This window comes from Augochlora pura, chromosome 9, assembly GCF_028453695.1.
Source record: "Augochlora pura isolate Apur16 chromosome 9, APUR_v2.2.1, whole genome shotgun sequence".
Classification (NCBI taxonomy): domain Eukaryota; kingdom Metazoa; phylum Arthropoda; class Insecta; order Hymenoptera; family Halictidae; genus Augochlora; species Augochlora pura.
Genome location: NC_135780.1, coordinates 4,834,487 through 4,858,629, shown reverse-complemented (window position 1 = coordinate 4,858,629; position 24,143 = coordinate 4,834,487). Strand labels below are relative to the sequence as shown.

Genomic DNA, 24,143 nt, shown 5'->3' with positions numbered 1-24,143 from the left:
AAGAAAAAAGTTATTTCAACTATCCTCGGGGTCCTTCATTTCTCGATTACAAATGAGTTTTGAATTACCCTGTATACCCCGCAGGTCTAGACTATTTACCATTATGAGTATTGGTAATGAATATTGTCTACTCTCAGCTGACGGTATAGCGAATGTATCTCTTCGATGATTTCGAAGGGCTTATTAAAGGACAACATGTCTTGTTCAACAAAGACGAACAAATGTCAGCGGGAAACATGTCGGACGTGAAAACGCCTAGCAGAAAAACCTTTGGTCGCGCGAGGCCAGCTACCAGGTATGTACTACGTATACCTGAGATAGTCGGAGTTGTCACGAGCCAAGGATACCCGTCGGCATGACGGTATCGGTCTGGACGAGTCTGGCTGCCAGATGTGTTAAAGGAATCATCATGAGCGGACTTGCACCGAGCCTTGGTAAAAATTGTTCGTTATTATCCTTTGGAGGAAAGTCCTACTTGCATCTCCTACTCGTATGTCATATGATTGGATAGACGGAGAGGATATCCTTTACACATACTCTGCGCGACACAAGCGTCAAGAAAAGCTAGTACGTAGATGCACTAATTTTATGTATGCATACACATGTATATAAGCATACGCATGTATGTACATACGAGGCGATCGTTTGATAACTTTAAATCCAAATAATCTAGTAAACAACACATTTTCAGGAGAAACGTTGAACACAAAAGTTACCTCATTATTAATACAAAGGCTATTTTTGGAGACCAACTTTGTTTTCCTAAAAGAAAATCTATATTTCCGTGTATATATATTTTTATTTCGCGCGAAAACAGAATGATCTTTTCCGCGGACCATTTTTTAATTAGATTTCATCTTATAAGGATATTTAGTGAAATAAAAAATTTGTTTACTTGTATGGCTTCTTTACTTTTTTTACTATGACTCAAGACTGATAAATCAATAACAGTTGCACTTCTTTGCGTGGCTTTTTTATTACATAATGTGTCGCAGTACTCGTTTACATCCTCAAAGCATGAACACAGTGATTTTATATGTATTAGAACTTATAGACTTGTCAGTGTACAATCATAAAAAAATAAAAAGATTTCGAAGGTAAATAAATTTTTGCATTACATTAAATATTCTTGTAGGATAAAATATGACTAAAAAATGTCTTCAGTCAGTCAATAAAACATATAAATAAACAGTTATATTTCCTCTTCGAGATCGAGGAACTTTTGTATTTAATATTTTTCTAGAGTAACTTGACTATTTTTTTATTAAGCACGAACTTTAGTTTGTTATAGATCCCAGATTTTATGCATTCGTGATAAAAACGATTAAGTGTAATTTAAAAATATTCTTACGTTCTCCTAAGTTTTTGGAATCATTTAGCTTCTCTAATCTTAGCTTCTCTTGGACTCCGTAGATGGTGATATCGGAATGCAAAGGTTTGAACATCCCGCCGACTTGGAGCGTTCGGCGGTTGACGCTTAATGAGATGCCTGATGCGACGCCTAACGATGCGACGCTGAATGACAACAACTCGAGCAACTTTTCGAAGTATCGCACCGCCCTCTGTGATATCATTTTGGGACTCGCTAGATTCATGTTTTCGTCTTGGAAAAGTGACCACTCCCTAAGTCTCCAAAAGAGCAAGAATTTTCTAGGGAAAATTTCAATGAACATCAACGAGATTCTAGTTAGCATAATTAATTTCAAAGCCGCAGTTTAGGTTAATGGCTTTTTTCCATTGGTGAAAAATTCAAATAGCTTTCAGTTATAGTTATAGCAAATAGTTCTCAGGCAAAGCAATCAAAAAATGCTGGAAACGATAAAAAATGAATCTAATATTCATGTAAGGTCATCAATATAATTTAAAGTAACTTACATTTTCCTTTGTGACTTCTCAGTTGTTTCGATTTTCGCGCCCGATGTGGAACGAGTCCTAAACTATTTTACCAACGCGACGCAAACTGGAACAACGTAATCCGGAAAGAGGGGGTTCACTGAGGTCTAATGCGAATATAGCTACTACTTGAGATTGTCGTAAAATCGTACATTGAAACTGATTTCTCGAATCTTACTCTCAGTCCTCAACCTTGTTCGCGCGTAACACTTCCACAAACCTCGTTTCGGTGGTTTATTATGCGCGCGCCGTCGAAGCACCACCAAAATCAAATTTCATCGAGCTGTGACCGGAAGTCAGGACATTCGACGAATCAGCATCCAGCTGAAGGACTCCATTTTTCCTATTCAAGATCCCGCGAAGAACAAATATATTTTACTTAGTAATTCTACTCAGAAATGAGTTCACATCTTAGAGCCCTAGAATAAAGTTCATCTAACAAAACTTATCATAATTTTGTGCACCGTTCAAATCTTTAACGAGCAGAGCGTTCAGCGCTCTATGGGCACATCCGAATCACACAAAGTTCCCCTTAAATACACCAATAGTAACGTACATTTATAATGGATACCTTCAAGTCGCAGCTTGATCTCTCCGGGAGGGTCGACATAGAAATTTTCTTTGCTCTGATTGGTTGACGATTCACCCACTAACGGATCAAGCTGTCGGCCTAGAGATGTGCAAGAGTATAGGAATGGCTCTTACTTCTACACACTTTTCGTACATCCTAAACAAGCTTGCACGTCCCTATCATTTTATCGCATATACAGCCTCGAGCAAGGATTGTAGTAAGAGAATGAGATATTAAGAGAAATAAGAATACAATACCCATCAGATTCTATGCGTGGTTGTGTACATGAATAGGAAGCCTAGTTTGCTTACTTTGCTTTGTGGCGGCACTCTTCTCGCTCATTCATTCGGTTGGCGCGCAATCTGAAACAGGCGTTGTGAAATTCTAATTATAACGGAGCTTTAATTTTCAAATAAATGAAATCTGTTGCATCCAGCGTATTTGCGCTGTTCAATGTACTTTGAGATAAATCCGTTTCCTGGAAATGTTTTGACAAATTCTTGTTCCAGGACAATGCTGTTACGTTTTTGTTTTTAAATAAGATAATGAGAAACAAAATTCGATTGCATTATTAACTGTTAACTATTAGAATATTACCCTGAAGATTGGTATGCTCTAAATACGTATGGATTATTCGTAGAGAGGCAGAAGCTCTATAAATCATCTGCTGAACGATTTGCTGCAGCTGTACAAACAAACGTTACCGCGGAAAAGGATGCGGTGTGCTTAAACTTAGGTCGTGTTTTATTGCAACTCAAGAAGTATTCAGACGCTATAAAATTATTCCAGGTTATTAGGGGAACTAATTATAATTCACAATGCCAATTAGCTTTGTCTTTATACAAAGGTTACGATACTTCATTTTTTTTTTCGTTGATTGTGTAATCTGATTTATCTACTGTCGCGAACTTTCTAAGAATAATATTTCACAACTAACATCTTTAACAATTTTTTATATCCAGCTGGAAGGCACGAAGAATCAAACAATGCTTGTGAAACAATACTTCACTCCTTCGCCAACACTGAAACAGAAAAATTACTAAAACATTATTTCTCCAATGCATTCAAATCCAACCGCAGGTTGTAACTAGCTTTCTGGCCACTGAAGCGCTGGGTATGATACGCGGAGACTTTAACTTAACCACATTGATGTTGCAAATTAAACAGCATACTTTTACCTAATTAAGAGTGACGTTAAAAGTGCCGTTGCTAAGCTTTATGAAGCAATTTTCAATTATCGTGGTACGTATTATATTTTGGATGGAGTTTTAAATAATGAAATAAAAGATATTTGTCAACATTTTTATCCATTCCTTTCATAATAAATAATGTCAGTACTTGGTGGTGGTGTTTTTGTATCTTGAAATCTTGGATTACAATTATATTATCGTATTTTGCACTACTAATGTAAAAGAACAATATTTCCCCATTTAAAAATTGTCTTATTATCATTTTAAAAACACTTAATTGAATGTATCTAATTTTTAATTCCAGATGATGTAAAATACTGGATACAGTTACTTACAAAAAAGCAGTATTTCTATATAGAAATATGGCAAATACAAATGCTGTATAGAAACTTCTGTTTACTTACCTAGATTCTGTTGAAAGTTGGGCTACATTTATAGCAGCAGGTTTACCCAGGTATGTTTGAATTTATTTCTACAAACTGTTGGAAGTATTTTATTGAAATCTTTATTTTTGTTGCCTACTTTATACAAGGTTTAACCCTTTGTGGTTCAATATTATCTCTTGTCTGTTTTATTTCTCATAGTATGTGCATAAAATATGAATCTTATGTTTGAAGAATTATATACATTTATTTCTATAAATTTAGTTGAAGTTGAAACTGAAACACCTATGATTCTTAAGTCTTGAGCAAGTTTTTAATATGCAGAGATTGGATCACAAAGGATTAAATATGTAATTTAATATAGTATAATATAGTAATACAGTAATAATATTTATTACTGTATTACTATAGTATAGTATAATACAGTGATTATAAAATTTTTGACAGGGCTTCACACAAGAGCATTAATTGCAATGGTGAATGGCTCACAAAATTCATATTGGTAACTCAACAAAATTATAAAGAAATGTCACGATAGTTGTAAGCATAGCTGTAGGTATTGTATAGATATTTACGTATGGTGTACAGCAAAATTATGATTTTGAATGATTTTAAATAATAAGTTATGTATTTAATATGATTATGCAATTTAGTGTAACTAATTGCTAAAATATTTTCTTATACCAAATTCAAAAATAAAAATTTATTTCATATCTTACGATTTATTATGACCTTTGATTGTTCTCAATTGATTATTTATTTCAGCATCATTCCATAGACGTAGAAATGATCTTTCTTCATCAATGTTATATTGTATAAATGACAACACGCATAGGGTAACAGTAATTTTTAATGAAACATGTATATTTAGTATGTCCATTTTTCTTTTCAACATGTCGTATATCCATAAAATTGCCATAATTATTTGCACTTGTTCATTTTGTAGAATATTTTAAGGATATCTTGAGGAAAAATAAACATTACTTACATTCTGACGATCTACACGACAGTTTTTTTTTCTCTAATTCAACTATACAAATTAAGTTAGCGCATCATTATTAAAAGTATACGTCAATTCTTATACACACAATATCTGTATATATGCATTCATATAATATATTACAATTATTTTGACGAGCCTTTGTCCAGCAAAGGCAAATAAATACACGTATAATATTTGTTCTAGTAACGTTGAGTATTCTTTTGATACAACAATGATATTATCAACGTCGAGTATTTCATTTTTATGAATATCGAAGTATGATAAAAACCATCATACTGACTGATCTAATTTTGACGGATTGTCGTTAAATTGTCATTACGATTACTTTTAGTCTTTTCAACAATGATAATATTTCCATTTTGAATTTTATTTCTTCATAAAAAAGAGATTTTGTTTCACAGAACACCATACAACATTTATTGTACGACATCGTTTAATTATACTTCGAAACTTCAGGTTCAAAGTTTCATACGTTGTTACACACTGAAATGCCGACTGCAAAATTTGTAACAGGAAATATAAATACTTACTCTCGTTCCATTGTACCATTTTATATTAAACTGACGAAAGATCAGTTGTCTTAAAAAATCAATTGTTGAGACAAGATTTTAAAATATTATGTATCTCTTTAGGTCATATGAAAAACGGCATTTCGCGTGTAACAACATTTATTTATGTGACAATACATTTATGTATTAAAAGCTACACCCATTGACTGTCTATATTCATCAGGTCACCCGTTTGATGCTATTAAAATTAATTGTTATTAAAAAAATGATAATTACGACTATTCAAAACGTTCAGATTTTGCTGTCTGTATTAATAAATTTGAACATTTGCATTTGTTATTTCAGCATTGGGTGTACTGCACTTAATAATTTATTATTGTTTATAAGTGTTGAAAAAATAGAAAAACATAATAATGGAGTTGAAATTCAGCATATCATTGTTACTATAAAAATTTGTTATTGTTCAGATTTTTGCAGGATATATGCACAACATTATTGTCTGAAAATGGCTAATATAATTAAAAATGGAGTATTAGGGATTCAAAAGATCTGCGAAGAATTATTAAAGAACCAAAAATATTGTGTTACTTGATACGTTTCATGATGGTTAAAACTAATAGTCATGTTGCCGGTAAATTTATTTACAGCGGCGAAAATTTATTGTTTCTTTGTGCGATGTTTTTATTGATTTGAAATAATATGCCATCCATGAAATGACCTGATGAAATAGGTAAATTTTCTGGCTGCCATTTAATCTTTTCTTTCGCACTTATTTAACTCTGATTTTACATTTGCCACTTACCAAATAGTACGTGTCAGAGAGAAAACGAGTACTTGGATCACAAATTTGAAATTTTCTTTGAACTTTGGATTCTATTTCCACGAAAAAACACACACGAAATACGTATAATATTTTTTTTTCTTTCTCTGGTTGATCGATCAAGTTTTTCCTTTTTTAAACGATGACAATACACATGATCATGAATTCGAAAACCCGTAAAGACATGACAAATCATTATTAGGACCCACGTTCATTAGACCTTACTTTTGAGTTACCCTGTAGACTGTAATGAACAAATTCAGACTGATAATTATTATATACGTAACTGATATGAGTTCTCATTTAACCTTCTGCGGATAAAATAATTATTTACAATACGATAAATTAGGATTAATGGTTGAATAGATTAGTAATTAGGTCGTGTTAGTCTTTGAATAAATTATTAAGAAATGTAGTTGCGGATTACTTAACGAAGAGATCTTTTAGGGACGAACAGATTGATTGCTCGCAGGACTCGGTTTGCTCTTGCTCCTTTGCATTGCCGGAGAACCAACTGGTCACTTTGCTGGTTTTCTGTTTGTTCGGCGATACCGACGGTTTCCCAGATGATGATCCGGATGCTTCGCTGTCATTTCCTTTTTGGGCGGTCAGTATCTTCTCGATGGCGGTGCCTAACACCTGAAAACCAACTTTCTATTTTAAGCCATTACTAATTCTATGCCAAAATTATTATTTGTACTAATAGTGTATCCGACTTTTTATAATAAGATTGTATTTATTTGAAATTTAAGTCTAAAGTATACAATTCTTTTACAAGTAAAATTAAACCTTCCACAAATCTCAATTGACCGTTCTTTATTTAATTATCGAATTTAATATGGACTTATATATTTATGTATAAAGTAATACAAGTTTCAATCTGTTTTTAAAATTATTGTAGTATATATTTCATTACAACACAAATAAGTGAATTTAATTTGAAAAAAGGATGAATTAATTTCAATTTTTTATTTAACTTTTCTCAAATCAAGTTCATGACTTTGCAGGTCATGCTTCGATTTTTACAGTTAACACAGTTATCTTTTCGTTCAGATAACAATAATAATGTGATCTTTTAAATTTCTTTTTATAATTTCGTTCAATTGCTTTTTTTCCGCAAAAATTCTTTGTCATATTATTCAATAAGCTAGCCCTTCTCAAAAAATACAATTCGTTTGGTGGAATTTGAAAAAAGTTGGTCCCATAAATAAAGTGTCCACAAATATATTTGTTCATGGCTGTACGCGCCGCGCATGATCCCATAGAATCCGTATTTTAATCGCGATTTATCGTTCAGTATATCGAGTGAGGAACAAAGCTGTTTACCAACCTGAGCATCTACTTTAGTACCGCTGGTGTCATCCCAGACAACTTTGTGTCTGATATCCCCCAGCGGCAGGCTTTTCCCGAGCGTTTCCTTCACCGCTTTCACAACCTTCGATTTATCGAGCTTGAAGTTCAAACTGGCCGTGATAAGGCTCTCCGGTTTCTGTTTTTTCGACATTGGCTGATGCCTCTTAGTGAACCAATTCGAGGGCGCCATGATGGTGGTGGCGGCCGCTTTCGAGGTGTCGGCCAGCTTCTCCTTGGCCTCGTGAAGAATGGACACGTCGAAGCTGTTCGAGCGGAAGCTTTTCAGTCGATTTCGCTTCTGCTCGGTCGTCTTCCCGGACCAACTCGACTTGCTCTCCTCCCGCAAGCTCGACGCTTCCTCGCCGCACCGATTGATCTCGGTCGCCGATGTTGCCAACGAGCTCAAGATCGATATCAGATCGGTGTTCGAACAGACGATGCCGGCTGTTCCGGAACCGGAAGCGCCCATGGTTCGTGGCATTTCTGAGTTCCGTCTTTGCAGCGGCGAAGTTTTCTGGTATTGCGTGTACCGCTGAGAGGAACTGTTGCCTTCCAACGGCTGAAATTCGCACACCTGCTCCGTCGACGTTTTGTACATTTTACAGCGAACCTGAAAACAATTGTTTACTTTCATATTGGGCTTTCCATTGTTTCACATAGTTAAGTTTTTTTTCGTTGAGACTTGCATTGCTGTCTTTAGAGAAAGATGTCTTATCTAGTAATTTGACATTTTTCAGGATAATTTAAAATATTTCGTACATCAGGTGTCTCTTATTTCTTTTTAAGCAAATATTTCTTCAACATAGATCTTCAACCATTCGATAAGAGGGATAATTAATTATAGGAAAGTAAAGAACGATTCGAGCAAAAATAATAAACGGATTATTCCGTATCGTATTTTATAAATAACTCTTTCAATTCGTTCGTTGCGCATGTTATTACATATCAATTTATTTTCAGCCGAGCTAGAACATTTCCAGATCGACATTAAAAATTGGCAATTATCGCCAATCCGAAGAGAATGCTTCAATGGTTCGCAAATGAAACGAAAATAATTGGGGAAAATAACGTGTGATTTTCCAATTGTTTCACGGACCGATAAACAAACCAGTTTTTCTCCTCGATGCCTGTTCAAGAGAAATGTAAGAACCTGTACCATCGACACCGGATTATTCTCGCGGTGGCGAATCCCGCCGACCCAGAGATCCGTTAATTGCAACGCAATCGTGCACAGTTCTCACCTTTCTCAGTTTAATTTCCGTAATATTGTCCATGATGTCCAGCTGAAGATTATGAGTGCTGCCGCTGTTGCTCGGCGGGCCGGACAAACCAGATTTCGAGTCGCGGCGGCTGGGTAATATTCTGGTAGCTCCTCCTAGAGGCAAAGCGGCGATAGATTCCCGGCGATTACGTCCAAATGGAGTCGTCGGCAATTTAGAGATTGTTACGACGGAATGCCTTCTGCCGCCTGCCTGCGGAACTGGAGCTTGAGATAGAGTTGACAGGAAGGCGGCTTCCCTCGGCGATAGTCCTGATCCTTCGCCGCCGCGCTCGCTCAATCGCCTCACCTGTTCGTACGAATTAATAATTGATGAAGCCCATTTGTATCGGCAATTGTAACTTTAACCCTTTGCACTCGACTCTGAGGCACCGCTTAAATTATTCCGTCACCTTCTAAAATGTTTATACCAACGAAGTTTTCGTTTTAGAAAAATTGTTGAGCATGAAACTGTTGGTACGAATAACAAGAGTTAATAATAAAATTTATTAATAATAAAAATTATTTCAGGTTTACAATTAATATGGCTTCGAGTGCAAAGGGTTAAGAAGCACGAACAGATTTTAGTAGCGATCTCGATGGTTCTATGTTCAATCGTTATATCGTGTTTGGGAATAAGTTCGTAGCGTTTTTATATTTTATTTTATTTCACGACGATTTGTTGCTGTTACATCCATCGCTCTCGCTTATTGAGAAAAGACAAATTGTTGATTTCGTAAATTTGTTCTACATTAGTCATAGAACTATCGTCTAATCATAGAACTAATCTTTTTTGGTAAATTTGGTAATGCTAGAGTCTACTGTAATATATTTAATGAAATTTTAACACAGAATTCGGTATTTGACGGATTCGCGTCGACCTATAAATCAGTTACTAAGTTCGCGCGTTCATTTTGATTGTGTATTATCGGTTGATGTAAATGTAGCGAGGAAAAGATTAGACAGTACCTGGGATGCGGTTATCCCGGAAGTGCATTGCGGCGTCGGCAAAGAGTGCTTTCTGGTTTCCCTCCATGGATATAACAGATCTGGATTCAACGATGGCAAATCTGGATCTAGAGATCGCGGCGGCGATTCGTTCCTGTGCCGATCATCCTCCTCGTCACCTTGGGCGCTTTCCTCCACAATGATTTGCGGTTCACCAATGCTGCTTCCTGCGCTTAGGCAAGCGCTGTTTGATTGTCGCCTCATTTCGCCTCAAAAACTGTATCCTGCGGACGGAAACGCAATTATTAAGATAACAGCAATCAGGTTATCTCGATAGATTCGTCGCGCAAATTTCGTACAGCAAATTATTCCTCCCGTGTTTACGTGAAAGTTAACGCTAGAAACGCAATGTTGTTAACGCATATTATTGTCATTAATAATCGTTAATATTATTAAGTTCAGTAATATTATAAAAACACTTGTTATAGCGTGTGCTTGAATGAAGAAGTTTGTTCAATTGTTCCCCATGGGTGTCTGCGAAATCTCGAGAAGTTTAAAATACAAATGTGTTAAATAAATAATGTATCGCGTGCCATAAACATTCGCTTGGTATCAATGGGTAAGTTGCTGAAAACGATTCTGCGTTGATTGATGGTATACGTTTGGCGCGGGCATTTGTAACGCAATCTCGCCAGAATGTACGGAATTCCAATTTCTGATCTTATTTGTTCCGGTTCATTTGTGTCGCGACAGAACAACGTGCAGATCGAATCCGCGTTTACATTTAACTTCTGGAATTCGACTCGAACATCGATACTTAAATGAACGTGTAATTGTCAAAATGTAAATTCGATAATTGAATATCGATTTACAATAACAGTAATAATTTATCTTAAAGCTTGCGACCTTTATTGAGAGAAGGGCCATCGAATGAAATTGCGAATAGAACGATCCGCGTTCGACGAGGTTTGTGTTAACAATTTCAAGTTACATGTGTCAGTTTATTTATAACAAATCTTCCTAAGCAATGCAACAGAAATAAAGTGCAAGTTTATTTTATTAAGAGGAAAATAGGACATTACTGAGATACGATTAATTGATTAATAGAATATTGGTTCGGAAATAATATTTTTATATATATTATATATTAATGTTGAATATAACTTAAGGTTTTCAACGGTTATATCGCCGCGTTACGTCTAACCACGATAAAACAGCGAAATATCCGCATCCGGTTAGGTATATAAAGAACTTTCCTTACCGTGCGCGCGTCATTCGTTGTCAAATAAATTCTAAGCACTGTCAGCGGCAAACAAAACTTTATTAACCATGAGGTTTTACGCTGTTTGCATCTTTAGTGTTTGCATCTTCTCTATCACTGTTTACATATCCAATGCAATCTCTGACGTAACGAAAAGTAAGTAGCCCTTTGCTCGTAAATGTTTACCGTAATTTAAAAACAACAATGCCTTTCCAGTGAATAAAACATATTAACAATTGATTTTGGCAAAATGGTATTAAATAAATATTACGAAAAGCTATAGTTTGACATCTTCCATTGAAATAATGTTAAAATGTAGGATTACAACAATGCCTGTTATTTTCCTATATTATTTTATAATTATAAGACACATTTTATTCTTATAATCAGAAGAAACGATTCGATTGACGTTATTAAATTTTTATGGCATAGAAAGATTGAAGATCGTTGAAACACTGGATGGATTGCATTCAATTATTATTGTTGTAATATGCGGAAAAGTAAACGGAGAACTTTGTTTTCAGGTCATTCGCAAGAACATGCTGCCAATTTTACCGCCGACGCTCACGGACCTGCTAATTTTGTGGACAAAGATAAACCTCCAGGCATAGTCAACCTAGATGAGTTCTCGCACACAGTAGACAAGATTTTCAACATAACCAGTAATGGGGCGATGCGCAAATTAGGTGGATGGGTCACGTTCGCGGCAGGAGGAGCCGCCATTTTTCTTACAAGAATTACTTACAGATTCTAGAATTAGCTACAATATGTGACATGTACATACATATAAGTATTTACATATATATATAAGCGTCTGGATATGTGATATGCACGTACTAATGTACATAACTATTAAATCACATGTAGTCAAACATTACTTAAAATAAAAATAAATTTTATTTTCTTAAGTCTACTACTTCCAATATCATTATTCCACGATACAAATTAATAATATAGATGAAATAGTAACAATAATGAATTATATTGTTTTATACAATATATATACACATATATGATTTAATAAGTGATAAATTTTGGTGATAAATTTTATCCCACTACTTTCAGTTTTATTAATTGAATTACTTAACTGCTATAAAATAGAAAAGAACCGTGACAAGAGAACCGTGTTCACTTTAATTCTGTATTTACAGCGAATTTCTTAAATTCGACTTGAAAAATCGAAATTGAAACGGAAGTGTTATTGTTGAAATGTAAAACCGATAAATGAATATCAATCTTGAATTGCAGGAATAAAATTTTATCTCGAATTTAAGACCTTTGTTGGAAAAATGTTTATAGAATAAAATTGTTTATAGAAAACGTTGCAGTCGATGTTTTGACGATGATACTTTCAAGTGACGCGTATCAATTTATGTATAACAAATGTTACCAAATAATGTGTTAGTTGTATAACCGCATGTTTCTATCGGACAACCTATATAAGATTAAACAAGTACCTGATGAGACCCCAATTGACCTATTAACCGGATAATTTTCCAATGTAACAAGCATTTTGTCACAATCAACGCAAATACAATAAAGCTTACACTGTACTTTACTTTATTGGCTATTATAAACTTGATTGGACTAACTGGAAAATGAAGAATTACTGAAATACGATTAATTTTATCATTAGAATATTGAATTGTATACATCGAAGATTTTTAGATATTCTTTTTAGAAAATTTTGCAATGATAAAGCGAAGATTTGAATCGCAATCTTGCCGCGTCACTTCTGACCATGACAAAATACCAAAAAACCTCCAGTTTCCCAGAAGTTTGGTGGATCAGGTATTAAATATCATCGCATCTGCATCTGCGGTACGAATTTCGCATTACAATGGATCAATATAGGTAATTGTTTTATAGGATGTAATAAAAATACCTATTTAGCGAAGAAAACATGTTAATGTACAGTAAACGAATGCTTATATTATTAATTAATACAGGAATAGTTTAAATTAATCCGATTTTTATCATGTTATTTTAATTCAAAGAATTTTATCAATTCATTGAAGTTGCAATTATAAAGTCAAGCTGACAATTTCGGAAAATTAAATTTTGTTAAATAAATTGAATTAAGACCGTACGCTTTAGGTAGATTCTTTGTCGCTAATAATAATCTCGATACGAGAACGAACTTTTATATTTACTGTATGCCAACATTTATATATTGATGACTGATTAGTGAAATTGTTTTTCCAAATAAGTACATTTCATAGCTAATATTCGAAATCACGGTTTTTAAGGTTTTAATGAAATTTTAATGATTTTAGGACCTCCCTCTCTTGAAAGCCATTAAAACTGCATATTGCAATATCGCTGACCGAAGTTCTTCCTTTTCCAGGAAATGCCGCGGTCCGGAAGTGGGAAATAATCAAAACAATGCATTTTCACTGATGCGGTTAAGTATGCATATCTATATAAATAAGTTCTTGCATTGTGCAAGCTTCATTTGTTCTCGAAGCAATCCAAGGCATTTTTAGTGACAAGTGACATTTTCACGTTACAGAATATGAAGTTCTTCGGTGTTCTTTGCATTATCGTTGCCTACGCATCCGCGGCAAGTGTTCCACAGGAGGTTGGGCCAACGTATGGATTGCGTAAGTAGTCGTACAATATGTCTACATTTACAAAATTGTTTCATAAATAATAATAAAAATGTCTTCGTGCTGGCGACAATGTATCATCACGGAATAAATGAATTTCGTTACGTTCTCCTAACGATTGACATTCGAACAATCGTATTATTAATTATAATTTTCTTTTAAAATTTCATAGCGTTCAAAAGCAGTAGAGCATCTTGAACAATGATGCAGGAAATTTAAATTTTTGTTTAAATATTTAAGTTAAGTTTATGTTAAGTCGCGCTATGTATCTACTATTTTTTGAGATTAAAATGTAAATGATAGCTAGAAAATATATAAATTATGTTTCCTTTAGTTATTAATTCTATTTCATTAGCTTGGCGTGGAGAAATATAAAATTGTTGAAATAAATATATAAGTTATCTGTATCAATTGGAAGGAATAGAAGCTAACTAGCAAGAACATTGTTTCTTTAATTATTTCAACGGATCGAAAATAATACATTGACACTTTCAAATTCTTTGAATCATTTACCATTTTAAATCGCATTCGTCCAAGTTAATAAATGGATAGAATCTATCGATTACTCTCATTTGAAGTATTCAGGCGGAGAAGTAAACCGTTTGTTTTTCAGGACGTCTATATAAACGCTCTGCCGATCCTGTCGCTGACCCCGCAGCCTATGCCGACGCCTATGCCGAGGCATACGCTAACGCTGTAGCAAGTGCTCTCGCCAACGCCGCTGGTCTATCCAATGCCGATGCTATAGCGAATGCTGTAGCCAGAGCCGCCGGTCTACCCGATGCCGATTCTCTGCCGAGCGCCGAGGCCAATGCCATGGCACTGCCCAGCGCTGAACCGCTCGCAATACCTGACGACGACGACGACGACGGCGACGACGACGGCGACGACGATGTGATGCGGCCACGTAGATTTACCTGCGACGTTCTCTCCGTCCAAACGACCTGGTTCAGCGCCAATCACGCAGCTTGCGCTGTCAGATGCTTGTTCCAAAGACGAAAGGGTGGTAGATGTCAAAACGGCGTCTGTGTCTGTCGATAAGACAAACACGTTTCACCACACCTGGCTGTCCCCGACTTTGTCGCATTTACTCGACTGCGTATTTCATTGATATTCTTTCCATTTGAATAAAAAAAAAAAACAATTTACTGATATTGTAATCCAATAAACGATGTGCACTTCAGTTTTTGATTTCTTCATTATATTTTGGTTTCTTATTCATATACAACACCTGTAAAAAGCTCAATTTTGTTTTAGAAACACTTTTGCCCTGCTTATTCGGCTGGATCTTTTAAATCGAAGATCTTTCGAAGACTTTCTTTCCAGGAAACTCGGCAATTATAATGCAAAGTTTTAAATTGTAATCGCACTGTATCACGTCTGACCATGATAAAAAGCCAAAATTCTCCAGTTTCCCGGAAACTTGGTGGCCCGGGTCCAATATTTATTAAAACGTAACATATTTTCCCTAATTGTTGAGGTATATATAAACGACTGTTTTTACTCTGAAAACATCACTTGCTGTCAAATTACTCGAAGCATTCTCGAGGACAATTAGAATTTCATTAACGATGAAGTTTTCGGCTGTCTGCGTCTTGGCCATTGCGCATCCGCATCAGCGGCAAGCATTCCGCAATACGATGGGCCAACGTACGAATGAGTAAGTCGTTCAATTACATTACTATGCTTGTAAAATTGTTTCGTAAGGAACAATAAAATTGTATTTCTAGTAAAGGAATGTCTTATTTGTTAATCTGAGAATAGTCGAAATTAATCCGACTTGTATCGTGTCTGAACACATTTAATTAGGCGAATTTCAACTATTCCCCCAAGTTACAATTCTAAAAGCAAGGTGACAATTTCTGAAAATTAAATTGTCTTTGTTACGGGTTTAGTTTTCTTTGGTTGCGATGTTCCTTCAATTCCAAATCTTGATTCTTTCTATTCATATATTTCGCTCCGGTATCCCATCATTTACATTCATATAATCAAAAGTATACGGATATTTTTCAAACTAGATTAAACAACGTGAAGTTGTATAATACGATGATAGAACGCGGTTCTATTAAACCGTAATTAAAGTAATATTTTTTTATACGTTTTATAAATCTTGTTTTTTAAATTAACAGAATTTTATTATTTTTAAAAATTATTCATTATATCTATTGTCCTACTTTCCATAGTTTATTAGCTTGCTGAAAATATTCAATATTTAGCAAGGGATTAATGTGGTACAATTTTTATATCGTATATACATCCAGGAAATAATGAAAACTGTATAATTGAATACAATACGCTATGGTGTAATAGGGATGATAATCGCATAAATGCAAAATTTTATATTCTCATCATTGAAATTCTTTGTTTTCAGAGCGTATAACTGAGCGCGATGCTTATCCCGAAGGCTATCCTGGGGCCGATCCAGAAGGCTATCCTGTGGCCGATCCAGAAGGGTATCCCGCAGCCGATCCAGAAGGCTATCCTGGAGCCTATGCTAATGCTGTTGGTAATGCTGCAGCGGAACCTGATCCATATGCTGTAGCATATGCTATAGCAAATGCTGCATCCAATGCTGCTGGTCAACTCGAATCCAACGGCGTCGCACTTGCTGACGATGATTACAACCGGTCACGTAGATTTACTAGGAGATTCCGGGCTCAAAGACGAAGGGGTGGTGGACGCCGAAATGGCAACTGTGTCTGTTGGTAAGACACACGTTTCACCGCTGACGTCTACGTGATTTTATCACAATTTATGATTTTTCTAACTTTATATTTCAAGACTTGGCACAAATTTCTCTCAATTTTCCTATAGAACCATGTATTCGTGTCTTAATTCAATAAATAATATGCAACTGTATTTTCCGATTATTGCTTAATTTGTACCTAAAATATGTCTTCTGTATAGATTAAGTGGCTTTACAATTTTCGCCGATACGAAATTGGAAATTTAAATATATTTCGATCGTTTAAACGTCAGTTTTGCAATCAACAAAGTCGGGAAAATATGACCTTTTCCTCTTCTGTTTAAAAAACTGTGCAATTGCAATGCAAAGTTTTATTTTCTTTTTAAATAAGTGCACTCCATCCAGATATATAATTGTTTATTTTTATTAAGGTATATTTCCTAGAAGACACTGAAATTTCAACGCAAAGCTGTAAATTGTAATATCGCTGGCCAAAGTTCTTCCTTTTCCTGGTAACTGCATGGCCTAGAAGTGGGAAATGGCATAATAACAATCGCACGACATTTTCACTGGTGTGGTTAAGAATGCATATAAACAAGTGTTGTTGCCGCAAATGCTTTCAAACAGTTCGAAGCATTTTTAGTGACAAGTCGCGGTTTGACTTCGCAGAACATGAGGTTTCACGTTGTTCTTTGCATTTTTGTTATCATTACTTACGCATCTGCGGCTAGCGTTTCAGGAAGCGATGGATCAACTCGCGGAACGAGTAAGTAATTTTATTAAACGACTGTCTTTACAAAATTATTACATAAATAATATTAACTATTTAATATTATTATAATAAAATTAAACTATTTAATATAATTTTACGTTATTTAATGTGTAAATTGGACGTTATTTGAAAATTGTTGAAATAGAAGATCGACTAAATCTTTATGGAAAATATAAATTGTTTGCCACAATTGGAAGAAAGGGAAACAACTGGCAAGTTTATTCTTTGTTCAATTGTTCGAATCGATGAAAAATAATACGTTGACACTTTTTATAGCATTTATACTTTCTATAGCATTTATAGCATTTGTCCAGTTTTGCCAGAAATGCATAAAATCGGTAGTCCATTGATTATTTTGTTTTCAAGTATTTAGAAGAGAAGTAAACGGAACTTCTTTGTTTTTCAGGGCGTCTATACAAACGCGCAGCTGATCCTGGTGCCGATCCTGCAGCCTATGCCGACGCCTATGCTGACGCCTATGCCGGAGCCTTTGCTAATGCTGTAGCTAATGCTTTCGCCAAAGTCGTTGATTTATCCAATGCCGATCCCATACCGAATGCCGCATCCAATGCCGTGGCGCTGTCCAACGATGAATCCATCCCTAATGATGACACCGACGACGGCGATGATGATCTCGTACGGTCACGCAGATTTACTTGCGACGTTCTTTCTTTCACGACGGCCTGGTTCAGTTTCAATGATACAGCTTGCGCTTTCAAGTGCTTCCTTTTGGAAGGTAATAATGGTCAATGCGAGGATGGCACCTGTGTCTGTAAATAGAGAAACGTCTCGCGTCTCCAATGGCTGTCCGACTTCGTCACAATTATTCGTTTCTCGACTGCGCGCAACATTTTTATTCCAACATCTTTCGCGCTTCCCTTTTCACTTTAATAAAAGAGAAGAGACTTACTGATTATTGTAATTCAATAAACGATGTTTATTTCAATTTTTGGTTTCTGGCTTCATTTGTATCCGATGTCTGCGCTTTGTAGTTATTAATTCTTTATAAAATTTATAAAATTTATATAATGTATAATATATAATGTGTAATTTGTGTAATTTGTGTAACTGGTATAATTTGTATAGTCTGTACAATTTGTATAACTTATATAATTTCTATAACTTATATAATTTATATAATTTATATAATTTATTCCCTACAATTGTTTCGCCTCGTTCGATTAATGCATCCTAATAATAAATCCATGATAAATCCTAACGCAGCGAATTAGGATTTCTGGCTACCTTTAAAAGTGATATTTGGAAAAGACGAGCTAGAATAGAAAAATCATTCGGGTCACGATCTACGGCGCGATATCAAACGCGATTTTAAAGTGCCATCGGATCGTCGTGCGTCGAGAAACGACAAGACTGTCCGTACGTGCCTCGCTGACAAATCTGCAGCCGCCGATTATCGTTCCATCTGCAGAACAATGTTTGGATTGGCATTATTGTCCAATTACTGGAAGAGTTCGAGAATTGACTTCCTATTGGCTTAGACCGCGTGTACCTTCCATTCGCCAAAGTTAATTGAGTTCATTCGTTGAAACGTATCTTCGCTCTTGGTAATATCCGAATAAGTTCATGATGCGACGACGAATGCCGAGCTCTCGATGTCGCTTTCTACGCGAAAGTAGGTGAAAAGGGACGAATTCTATTAAATGAACGGCCTTCGATTTCTTTTCGTGATTAACTCTGACCATTCGTCGAATTCTCGGAGCCATAACCTTTCAGAGATTCCATTTCAGAGATTCTGGGATTGATTGGAAACCCTTCCGCTGCAGTCTCTGTCGATAATTGATCGCATTGCAATGTTTCAACGTTGTTCATATTGCACGGATACATTAATCGCTTACGAGGATAACAAAACTTGCTTCCTCCGATGGTAATACAAAATTCTAACCTATAAATCGGCTTTCTCCCCCCGATCGGTAGCCTGTGAATCGGTTGCAATAATAACCATTAATTTTGTATCTATTATTATGATAAATGCGTTAGCTTGTACTACGAGCTTCAATATTATTATATAAATTTTTAAATATTAAATACCTTTCGCGATTAATAAGATAAATAAAATCAAAATAGAAACAAATATTTTTACGGTCGATAAAGTGTTAAAGTTCGCATCTAAGTTGCTTTAGAAACAACATCGATGTTTTCTAAACAAATTGCTAAACTATCGCAATATTTAAAACTATCCCAATATTTACTAGATCTCTTGGAATCAAAGAATAAAAAACCAATGCTTTGTTCCGTGTTTTCGCTGTTAAACATTGTTATTTGTCTGTCTGTGGAAATATATTTTATGTCATGCGTCTACAAAATAATGGTATTTATATGGTATATTACATAAGAAACATATTATTTACAGAAACTGTAACATACGGCCCCCTTCCGTTCGTAAACTAGGAAATGTAAAATTGTATCGAAACCACCCCACGTAACAGGTCCCTTCGATCTCCCCTATCGGAGATAATTAAGGTGGTCATGTTACACTGTAATACTCGACGTCGATTGAACGGATCAAATTTTCATTATCGTTCGAATTCTCGTCAATACAGTCAAGAAGAGAATTAATTGGATGCTTGTCCGTCGAAGAGAACCCGACAAGAATCGGACCTGGAATCTGACATTTCCGCGAGTTTCAGTAAATCTTCAATAATTACAGTCAGCACCATAAGTATTCGTACCCTCATTGCTCATGAGAGGAATTTGTTGAAATCAAGGGACGCGTGTAAGATTTTGCAATAAACTTTTTATTTAAGGTTTGCTTATACCAAATTATAGCAAAATTGATTAACTGCTAACGAAAATATATAAAAGTTTATTACGAAAATATATAAAATTTTACACGCATCCTTTGATTTCAACAGATTTCTCTTATAAGCAATGAGGGTGCGAACACTTATGGGACCGACTGTACGTACCCCTAAGATTGTCGGCTGTTTCGAATGATAGGAACCGCGCTGATTTTCTTATCGATCGAAGCTTCCGTAGGTGTTTATTTGCGAACGATACACGTCGCGTCGCGTCTTGTCGCCTCGACAAACGATGAGCACAATCCGGAAAATAACAACCACAGTTTAAAGCGTCGTTTCGAAGGGTCTATTAAAGACGTTGTAAAACTTTCGCGACGGAGCGCGGAAACGGCGGGCAATGATTATAAAACGTGGTTACGACAATGTTGAGCACGACTGAAGTCAAAAAGAAATTCTTTTCTGTCGCATTCTGACACTTCATAAAACGTTTAATTCTGAAAAACTCAACTAAATAACTTTAATTTGTTTTCAAACGTTAGATTGATTAGTGTATATGCAAGATAAACAAATTTTGTCAAGAATTTCAAAAATTGTTAGAGTGATAAAAATATGGTTCTCTCAACTTTCTGAATACTCAGAATTTCATGGAAATCAGTTATTAACTACTACTTTACTTAACTACTATATTAACTACTATACTTTATCGTAAACTAATTCCTTCAATATCAAACGAATTTCAGTTATTAAAAAAGTTAAACTGTTCCAGAAGATGCTCGAATACTTTCGTGATGCGATGATGCAAGACGGAAAAATGTGAAGAAAAATTTCTAAAAAAAAGATTGTTTTATAAAATTTAGAGATCGAATTTGTCGAATCAATTTCACTTTTTCTGGAAGTAACTGTTGATACCGTTTTGGTCCGATTCTGCCTGAAAAGATTCGGAATGAGGCGTGCGTAAAACTTCCAGCTGCTTTGTTAGCAACATAATCATTCGGACCGATGATCTGCAAAGAAAAGTGAGAGTTAGCGATTCCGCGGATAAAAATAAACCAAAAGCGAGAAATCGATAACGCTGACATAAGAACAGGCACGTCTTTTCAATGGTCGACAACTCCGCGGAATCTCGATAATTCCTATTGTTGCTAGGATTCTGCTCCTGGGAGCGTCTATCCTTATGATTGGATTTATTAAAGAATTTAATGCGGCAACAATGCCGCGATAACATAATGATTAAGGGTATTCAATCTTGATCTGAAAGACTGAGATATCTGTGAACCAGCTTTTAGACGAACATTTAGTCTACAAAGAAAAGAGGAAAAATAATATTTCGAATATCATTGAATAATTTTTAAAGAATAGAAAGTACATGAAAGGAATAAAAAAGGATTCTTCATACAATGCATGTAATTAGGGGAGACCTGTATAGCGTCTATACATATTCCTGTTTATAATTCGTCACACATTTTATTTGTTTCAATAGTCAACTTAAATAACGTCCCATACGTTCAAGTAAATTTTATTATTTCTATAATTTGCATTTTAAGGTACGTTCGATGAAACTTCGATATTTGTATATCATTCCATTGGAATATCACTGTTCCTTTATCAGAAATCATTGTTTATTCACTGCATTGTTCGTTCCACGTATTTTTCATAGACTCTTGTATTGGCATTCTTAGAAACCGCTACGAAAACGAAAAATGCTGAGTACGGTTATATATATATATATAATTAAATAACGATTCGTCGATGATTATTTTAGCAGACACACAGCTTAAGGGTTTAGTAGCAGGATAGGTCGCCTACCTCATAAAAGATTACAACCTCATAGGCAAGCAAGTAAAGCAAGTGCTTACGGTGGGAAAACTCGGCCGGCGATTCGTCAACCGCGTCTCGTCCCTTTCATAAATTTTCAAACACAGGTCTGAGCTTTCTTAAACACGGAAGGAAAATGTATAAATGTAGGGCTCATAAATGATTCATCGGCAACAAGGTTGTCGCTCGCTAAAGCGTGGAAACATACTGAGGACGACGTTCGCGTTATTTCTATGTATTTCAAGGCGTTTCTTCTTGCCTTTAAACAAGCATTAACACCCATGGCGAATGGTATCGTTTATTTATTTAATTATTACTTTTTCAAACCAGATGAACATTAGATGGCAACGCCAAGATTGTGAGATTAAATGTATTATATTACTTTTCTCTTTGCGGTAATGTAATTTTAAATTGGTATAATCTTGAAGTAGAAGAATTAACAGTAATTTATAATTTTCTTCATACCCTTTCTATCGAAGGTGTCAAAAGACATCTGTCAATAAGTTCTATTTAATACTATTTTTAGCAAAGGGTTTGAAGGACGTCCTTTAATCATTTTTAATACAAATTATTTCCTATGCTTTCTATTTAATCACTTCTCGACTTTTATTAGAGCCAGCACAAAATTAATTAGTTTAGTAAAAGCTTAGAAACCAATAACAAGTAATATCGAATATACATATACGTAACAATTCTATGTTAAATAAATTGTATCATTTACATTATTTCCTTTTGTATTTCTATACTTTACGACCGGTTTCTCCTTGTTTCCCCGCCGCTTACACCTGTTTGAAAGTATTAAGCTTGCACGGCGAAGGTTTCTTTAAAGTTGGCAAACACGGCTTACAAAGGAATCACAATTTGTAAACGGAGCCCTTTTGCAAACAGATAAATATCGCCGCTGCTAACAGTCTGTTATTACGTAGGGTTAATTATCATCTTTCAATAAGAGTTTCCATCTTTTTGCGACCTTTTTTTCATACGGTCGAATAAAAAGTATTTCAAACGAGATTTAAAGATCGAGAATCTTGATAATGTCTTAATAACATTTAATAACATTTTTACTTAACATTCTTATGCAAATTCTTATTCTTACAATATAAAAGTTTGAATCATAGAAAAATGTTCTTCCTTGACTACGGTATTATTTATTATATCGACTTTATGCGTTTATCTGAATTTATATAATTAATCTATTAGCTTGTATAATATTTTATATAAATTTATATAATTTTTACTACTTGATAATTTTTTAAATCTAAACCTTATTGTTACAAAAATTATTTTGCGATGAAATAGAATAATTTTATTGGCGCCTTAGTGTCACCACTCGAGTGCAAAGGGTTAACAGCATGAACAGGATGTGTAGCGAGAAACAAGATTATGTGTAGCAAAAAGCACGAAAAATAGTAGACAGAAAAAGAAAACGAGCGAACGGAAATGGAACCGTGATAATTAGAATCGGCAAACGTGCGGGGCGAGGGTGAAAATCATCGAAGCAACAAAGCTCGCGTATTCCCCATTCTGCGGAGAATTCGGTCCCGGAAGGAAATTATTCGCAGAACCGACGAAATTATTGACGATGGATAATGACGGGGTTGAATACGCTCAGACGTCAATTATTGAAAGGAAATTCCTTCTGAAACGGACAAAGGGTCGCGCGGACATAGTTGGATAAGGGAACATCCTCTTTCCTCGGAATTTTCTTGGAAACTCTCTCTCTCTCGAAAATGTACAATCATCGAGAGGCGTCGAGAGAGAGAGAGAGAGAGAGAGAGAGAGAGAGAGAACGGCAAAAGGGAAGAATTCTCGTGGTTCGGCGAAGACGGAGAGGAACACTGTCGAATAGGATATCAAGAAGGCGGTTCGCGAGGCTTAACCCGCTAGAACGGCATGCTAATGGAAATCGATTTGTGGAACGTCTTTCGGTGTAGGGCTCGAAATGGTATTTCTCTAATTAACATTTTTGTCGGTTTCAGCTTATTGGAAACTGCTGCCATCCTGTCTGCCAGCACAAAAAAAAGGGAGAATAATTAGAGCGGCGAAAACTTCGAAATCAATGCGGCTGAAGAAACATTAAAACTGTTTATTAACCCTTTGCACTCGAGTGGTGACTCCAAGGCACCACTAAAATTATTCTATTTAATTTCAAGATAATTTTTGATAGGAGTAACAATAATATATTTATAATCTTAATATCTTTTCATACTTCTTCTGTTCCATGTCATTTTTCTAAAATTATTCTATTTAATTTCAAAATAATTTTTGGTAGGAGTAACAACAATATATTTGTAATCTTAATATCTTTTCATA

At 35.2% G+C, this 24,143-nt stretch overlaps 4 protein-coding genes, 1 long non-coding RNA gene and 1 pseudogene across 6 annotated transcripts in view; 5 read left to right on the top strand and 1 right to left on the bottom strand.

Moving 5' to 3' along the window:
• Positions 1–3,576: 3,576 nt before the first annotated feature.
• On the top strand, positions 3,577–4,749 carry LOC144475123 (uncharacterized). Its single transcript, XR_013494809.1, has 3 exons — positions 3,577–3,706; positions 3,959–4,108; positions 4,485–4,749. It is a non-coding gene; the product is annotated as an uncharacterized LOC144475123 (long non-coding RNA).
• Positions 4,750–4,758: 9 nt separating this feature from the next.
• Positions 4,759–24,143, bottom strand: part of LOC144475122 (uncharacterized) — a 49,334-nt gene continuing 29,949 nt past the window's right edge. Inside the window, exons 2-5 of one of the 2 annotated variants that reach the window (XM_078190702.1) lie at positions 9,950–10,212; positions 8,964–9,290; positions 7,700–8,332; positions 4,759–7,023 (exon numbers count right to left, since the gene is read on the bottom strand). In XM_078190702.1, the coding sequence (XP_078046828.1) occupies positions 6,793–7,023; positions 7,700–8,332; positions 8,964–9,290; positions 9,950–10,192 (1,434 nt within the window). In that variant the 5' untranslated portion in view covers positions 10,193–10,212 and the 3' untranslated portion in view covers positions 4,759–6,792. The remainder of the gene's footprint in view (positions 7,024–7,699; positions 8,333–8,963; positions 9,291–9,949; positions 10,213–24,143) is intronic. The other variant, XM_078190703.1, reaches the window with a different exon arrangement.
• On the top strand, positions 11,211–12,097 carry LOC144475006 (uncharacterized). The gene is made up of 2 exons (XM_078190495.1): positions 11,211–11,345; positions 11,714–12,097. The coding sequence occupies exons 1-2, from the start codon at positions 11,258–11,260 to the stop codon at positions 11,941–11,943; spliced, it is 318 nt and encodes a 105-aa protein (XP_078046621.1). The 5' UTR covers positions 11,211–11,257; the 3' UTR covers positions 11,944–12,097.
• LOC144474822 (uncharacterized) lies at positions 13,649–14,981 on the top strand. Its single transcript, XM_078190147.1, has 2 exons — positions 13,649–13,792; positions 14,412–14,981. The coding sequence occupies exons 1-2, from the start codon at positions 13,705–13,707 to the stop codon at positions 14,837–14,839; spliced, it is 516 nt and encodes a 171-aa protein (XP_078046273.1). The 5' UTR covers positions 13,649–13,704; the 3' UTR covers positions 14,840–14,981.
• On the top strand, positions 15,115–16,507 carry LOC144475114 (uncharacterized; annotated as a pseudogene).
• Positions 17,113–18,202, top strand: LOC144474952 (uncharacterized). Its single transcript, XM_078190373.1, has 2 exons — positions 17,113–17,250; positions 17,663–18,202. The coding sequence occupies exons 1-2, from the start codon at positions 17,157–17,159 to the stop codon at positions 18,034–18,036; spliced, it is 468 nt and encodes a 155-aa protein (XP_078046499.1). The 5' UTR covers positions 17,113–17,156; the 3' UTR covers positions 18,037–18,202.

What these genes read in the sequence shown, in the direction of transcription:
- LOC144475006 (XM_078190495.1), top strand. Translation starts at nt 11,258, where the DNA reads ATGAGGTTTTACGCTGTTTGCATCTTTAGTGTTTGCATCTTCTCTATC. An exon ending in AATCTCTGACGTAACGAAAA is followed by an intron (nt 11,346 to 11,713) that starts GTAAGTAGCCCT and finishes CTTTGTTTTCAG; the next exon opens with GTCATTCGCAAGAACATGCT.
- LOC144474822 (XM_078190147.1), top strand. Translation starts at nt 13,705, where the DNA reads ATGAAGTTCTTCGGTGTTCTTTGCATTATCGTTGCCTACGCATCCGCG. An exon ending in TGGGCCAACGTATGGATTGC is followed by an intron (nt 13,793 to 14,411) that starts GTAAGTAGTCGT and finishes TTTGTTTTTCAG; the next exon opens with GACGTCTATATAAACGCTCT.
- LOC144474952 (XM_078190373.1), top strand. Translation starts at nt 17,157, where the DNA reads ATGAGGTTTCACGTTGTTCTTTGCATTTTTGTTATCATTACTTACGCA. An exon ending in TGGATCAACTCGCGGAACGA is followed by an intron (nt 17,251 to 17,662) that starts GTAAGTAATTTT and finishes TTTGTTTTTCAG; the next exon opens with GGCGTCTATACAAACGCGCA.